Source organism: Cyprinodon variegatus, unplaced genomic scaffold (assembly GCF_000732505.1).
Source record: "Cyprinodon variegatus isolate N-32 unplaced genomic scaffold, C_variegatus-1.0 Scaffold797, whole genome shotgun sequence".
Lineage (NCBI taxonomy): Eukaryota > Metazoa > Chordata > Actinopteri > Cyprinodontiformes > Cyprinodontidae > Cyprinodon > Cyprinodon variegatus.
The window spans coordinates 350795-356398 of record NW_015151250.1 but is presented as its reverse complement, the minus strand read 5'-3'; the positions used below and the strand labels follow the sequence as shown (position 1 = coordinate 356398).

Sequence of the window (5604 nt, the reverse complement as noted above, 5' to 3'; positions counted from 1 at the left end):
TCTGATGCATGCTCGATAAAGAGGGCGGGGTGAGAACAACATCCGGGGATTTGATGCGTTCTCGATCTGGCGTTCTCGAGAATTGGAACGGTACTCGGGCTGAGGCTGATGACGTGTCACGAGCACACGAGAACGCTCAAGAACGCATATTGAGAAACGCCCACGGCTTTGTTGGGCTGCTGTATAAAGCCTCAACCTCAATGCTATTTCTGACATTTTTATTTGAAAAGGTTTCCTGGATGGGAAGCGAAACATCTTCAATCTTTGAAACAGAATCCAGTGGATTGTTTTTAAAACTTTTTTGGAATGTGTATTTTAACCCACATTTAACAGTGATGGTTTTTGGTTTGTCCCACATGGGCTGCTGTAGTAGAAAGGCAGAGGAGCACAGAGAATGACCGCTGTCTTTTTTTATTTAAAATATAAAGCATCCGTTCTCTTCCACAGACATGTCGTCGCAGCTCCAGGTCTTCTCCTCCCCCTCCGTTTCCTCCAGTGGCTACTCTCGGCCAAAGAGGCTCAAAGTTGAGAACCCTTCGTGGGACGTCTCCAACCAGTTGGCGGATAGCGGCTACTATCAGCAGAGCCCCTCCCAGGGAGCCGCCCCCTCCACCTCCGGCTCTAACTTTGACCTGGTGTACAACTCCAACCAGGTTCCCCCTCCTACAGCCGGCTCCAGGGAGCAGACGGTGGTACGGGCCGCGGACAGCACAGGACACGCTTCCTCCTCCTCTTCTTCCTCCTCCACCTCCTCCAGCCGACACGTCAAGGATGCGGGTTCCTCCTCGCAGCACTGCGAGATTTACCAAAAGCAATACAGCTTGAAGAGGAAGAGCGAGGAGGTGGACAGCAGCGACAGCGTCCAGATACTGGAGGAGCTCTCTGCGCCTGTGGTGTCGAACCGAGCCGGCGGAGGAGGGGGAACCACTACAGCTCAGTCCATCGCTCACTCCACCTCCACCACCAAAAGTAGCAACTCTCACAGCGAGGGAGACTACCAGCTGGTCCAGCATGAGATCCTGTGCTCCATCTCCAACAGTTATGAGGTGCTTGAGTTCCTGGGGCGCGGCACTTTTGGACAGGTAGCAAAATGTTGGAAACGGGGAACCAATGAGATCGTTGCCATTAAAATACTGAAGAACCATCCATCTTATGCTCGGCAAGGCCAAATCGAGGTGAGTTTGTTCTGCTCAAAGGGTATCACGGTTGATAGGCATTACAGACTCAATGGGTTCGCATGTTTAAATAAAACTACAAAACTACAAGTTGAAGCATCAGATTCTGATGTTATGCAGCCTTACTGGTTTCTTAGCTTTAGTTTCAGGTTTAGTAATTATCATATTTAAATGAGCAGATTTTTGTGCTTTTTAATGAATATCTGAGCAAGAAGTCTGAAAGCAGAGACAGTTTGAGAATCAAGGAAGGTTGAAGCAAAAGAGAAGATAAAGGGACACAGAGGGGAAGAGAAGAAAGAACCAAGGAATAAGTTAAAGGGCCATAGTCATGTTATTGCCATTACAATACAAATAAAAAAAACTCTGGAAATATTAGAACTGTAAATATACAGTTATATGTTTATATTAATTTTTATGGTTTTTTTTACTGTTTTAAAGGCTGCACTTAAAAAAAGAAATTGTCCAGAGAGCTGTTCTTAATTAAATGTATTTTTATTTACACTGGTGTATACATACACCAAAGCCCCTCTGATCCTGAGAAAATAATGCTATATATACCAAGCGTCCGTCCTGATGGTTACATGACTGTAATTAATTCATCAAATTTCAGTCCAAAGCCATATTTCAACAAAATAAACAACCTTTTTTAATAAAAAAAAAAACATTAGATGCGCTCAGAAACAGAAATATATATTGTTTTCAATCCATTATTTAGATTATTGAACCATCAGATTGGTTTAAAATTAAAATCATTTAGCCTTTATGTAACTTTTTGAAAAACAACGTCTTTAGAGGTGTGAACAGTACATGAACATTCATTATAGCACAGTTCCTTCCATTGAATATGTTAACAACTATTAAGAAACTAGGCATACAACACAGATGCAACTACTTAATAGAGCCTGACCATCCTGCAGTGTCTCAAGGGTTAAACGGCAGCTCGCCGTAGTCAAAGACCAACTGCTATTAGCAATTCAAACTAATTTTCCAACAACTCTGAGTTATAGTAAAGGTCCTAAGGAGAAAGAAAATGAGCATTTCTTTTCTTTTTCTTTTTTTTTTTNGCTCAGAAACAGAAATATATATTGTTTTCAATCCATTATTTAGATTATTGAACCATCAGATTGGTTTAAAATTAAAATCATTTAGCCTTTATGTAACTTTTTGAAAAACTACTTTAGAGGTGTGAACAGTACATGAACATTCATTATAGCACAGTTCCTTCCATTGAATATGTTAACAACTATTAAGAAACTAGGCATACAACACAGATGCAACTACTTAATAGAGCCTGACCATCCTGCAGTGTCTCAAGGGTTAAACGGCAGCTCGCCGTAGTCAAAGACCAACTGCTATTAGCAATTCAAACTAATTTTCCAACAACTCTGAGTTATAGTAAAGGTCCTAAGGAGAAAGAAAATGAGCATTTCTTTTCTTTTTCTTTTTTTTTTTACAGTTCCATGTCTGGCAATGTGGCAATAAGAATAATTGTCTTGATGCCAAAAAGAGCCCTACAGATTTTACTTTCACAAGTGTAGCAGTATGGCAATTGACATATTGCTCCACTTGTTTCATGCATATAAATTGCTTTATTATAATTATGCAGGGAGTTTTACAGCCTATATGGACACTGCAATGTAAACAGAAGAAAAACAGAAGAACAAAAAGAGAAAAGAAAGAGGAGATAGAAAAGAGACAATGAGCATTTCCAACAAAGACAAACGAACTCGGCTTCAAGGGAAGAACTGATCAATCAATTGATCAATAATATTGTTTGTACTTAAACTGTAGAGACTAACAATAGGGTTGCTATCACTACTATTAGCATCAATGAGGACGTTTACTCATGCATCCTTTTTCATACTATATTCCCAGCTGTGTTTGAGTCTTAACCCTCTTTGAATCAAACATTTTTTGCATTTTTTCCACACTGGATCTTGAACTTTCCTTCCTTTATTCCACATCGTGCTGGGAGGGAAGCTAACTGGCTTAACCACAGTAGGCTACTTCCTTATTTACCTTCTTCGCACATGCAGAGTACCGTACCTTTGTTGCTGTTGTAAATACAAATGAAGGGCTTTATTTACTAATAAATGTGCAAAAACAAAGGATAAAACTAAAAACTAACAAATAATTCACCATTAAGACATAGTAATCTTTCAGAAAGCCTTTGTACCACAGTAAGCTACTGCGGAATAAGTAAAGTGACTATTCACCTTCAAGTTATTAACATAAAAGGAGATTAGAAAGTTGGGGGGGAGGAAAGAAAGAATGGCAGAAATGAAAATAATTAAGAAAGAAAGAAAGAGCCCCAGGAAACTAATAATGAGAAGAATCATCAAAGAGGAGATAAAGGAAGGAGCACGAGGAAGGAAAGAAGAGTCTGTATTTAAGAAAATCCAGAAACAGCCTAGGACTCTGTTTCTAATGGCAGTCAGTTGTGAGCTGAACTCTAACCAACTTCCTTTATCCCCACTGTCTCCACCCACAGGTGAGCATCCTCAGCAGGCTGAGCACTGAGAACGCCGATGAGTTTAACTTTGTGCGCTCATATGAGTGTTTCCAACACAAGAACCACACGTGCCTGGTGTTCGAGATGCTGGAGCAGAACCTCTACGACTTCCTGAAGCACAGCAAGTTCAGCCCTCTGATGCTCAAGTGCATCCGGCCCATCCTGCAGCAGGTGGCCACGGCGCTGATGAAGCTGAAGAGCCTGGGCCTGATCCACGCCGACCTGAAGCCTGAGAACATCATGCTGGTGGACCCTCTGAGGCAGCCGTACAGGGTGAAGGTCATCGACTTTGGCTCCGCCAGCCACGTGTCCAAAGCGGTTTGCTCCACCTACCTGCAGTCCAGATATTACAGGTCGGAGTTTGATCTGGTTCAAAGTTGTTTGAGTTCTGAGTTACTTCACTGTGTGTTTAATTTTTATTTATATTGTTTGTGACTGTGAACATGCAGAGCTCCAGAGATCATTCTAGGTCTCCCTTTCTGCGAAGCGATCGACATGTGGTCTTTGGGGTGTGTCATTGCCGAGCTGTTCCTGGGATGGCCCCTTTATCCGGGAGCATCGGAGTACGACCAGGTCGTCCGCACCACCTGCACATGCAGTTTACATGGAGGATTCTCTTATTATCAAAGAACTTCTGTGTCAGATAGAAATAACAAAAACATGTTTGTCTGTTTATCTATTAATGCTGCACTTACTGGACATGAAGAAAAGCGTACACACTTTTTCTGATGGTTCAATTACTCTTATTATAGAAAATATTGTTTTATATTACAGGGGTTGACGTTAGGGATTTTTACCGCTTGCCCACTTTCACATTTCATTTGCCCAGAAACAATTTTTACTTGCCCAGTATAATGTTTGATAAATATAGTTCCTAATATTTATTTTTATATAAATATCAATGAAACATTAACATGCTTTTTAATCCTTCCTGCACATTCTTTTCAAACTAAACTTTGATTTAAACTGTTGTGTGCTTGGAAAAATATAAATTGTAATGTTAAAAATCTAAAAAAAAAAACTTGAAAGGTTAAAAACTTAAGATAAATCAGAAGTCAATGTCACAAATGAATAACTTTTATTTTAGAGTCACGGTATGTTTATACAAGATAATACTATTAATATAATGTTACTCTTCTAGAGAATTTAGAATAATAAAGCGTGCGTCTAATGCTCTTCTTTCAGATTCGATATATTTCTCAGACACAGGGTCTCCCAGCAGAGTACCTGCTGAGCGCAGGAACCAAGACCAGCCGCTTTTTCAACCGAGGCCCCGACTCCAGCTATCCTCTCTGGAGGCTGAAAGTAGGTCCCTGTACAGATTACTTACCTGAACAGCATCAAATTTATCTACAGTATATTTTATGAAAAGGTTTTTTTTCTTTATTTCATGCAGACTCCTGCAGAACATGAGGCTGAGATGGGCATCAAGTCAAAGGAGGCAAGAAAGTACATCTTCAACTGCTTGGATGATATGATGCAGGTATGATTGGAAGTACATGGTGTTAGCTTTAGGTTACCAGACCTAACCTGGGATTGGTTAACATTCACTGATCCCCTGCAGGTCAACATGACCAGCCTAGAGGGCACAGACATCCTGGCAGAGAAGGCCGACAGACGAGAGTTCATCGACCTGCTAAAAAAGATGCTAACTCTTGACGCCGACAAGAGGATCACGCCCATGAAGACGCTGAACCATCCCTTTGTTACCATGACGCACCTCCTGCACTTCCCCCACAGCTCACAGTAAGGCTGCTCCATCAGATGCAGGATGAATAGAAAACCTGCTGTCGCTCAAGTAGTTCATGATTTACCCCAGGCTCACACCGACTCCGGTCTTACCGTTGCGGTGCGGTAAGACCGACAATTTTGACGATTGGTCCTGTCTCTGCTATTTGGCTCATGCAGAATCCCCCC

General features: G+C 41.3%; 1 protein-coding gene across 2 annotated transcripts in view; it reads left to right on the top strand.

The window, feature by feature from the left end:
- The window catches only part of LOC107098654 (homeodomain-interacting protein kinase 1-like), a 24893-nt gene that overhangs the window by 2831 nt on the left and 16458 nt on the right, over positions 1-5604 (top strand). For both annotated transcript variants that reach the window (XM_015396428.1, XM_015396427.1), the window contains exons 2-7: positions 448-1175; positions 3667-4040; positions 4137-4260; positions 4873-4992; positions 5084-5170; positions 5252-5433. In XM_015396428.1, coding sequence (XP_015251914.1) covers positions 448-1175; positions 3667-4040; positions 4137-4260; positions 4873-4992; positions 5084-5170; positions 5252-5433 — 1615 coding nt within the window. The remainder of the gene's footprint in view (positions 1-447; positions 1176-3666; positions 4041-4136; positions 4261-4872; positions 4993-5083; positions 5171-5251; positions 5434-5604) is intronic.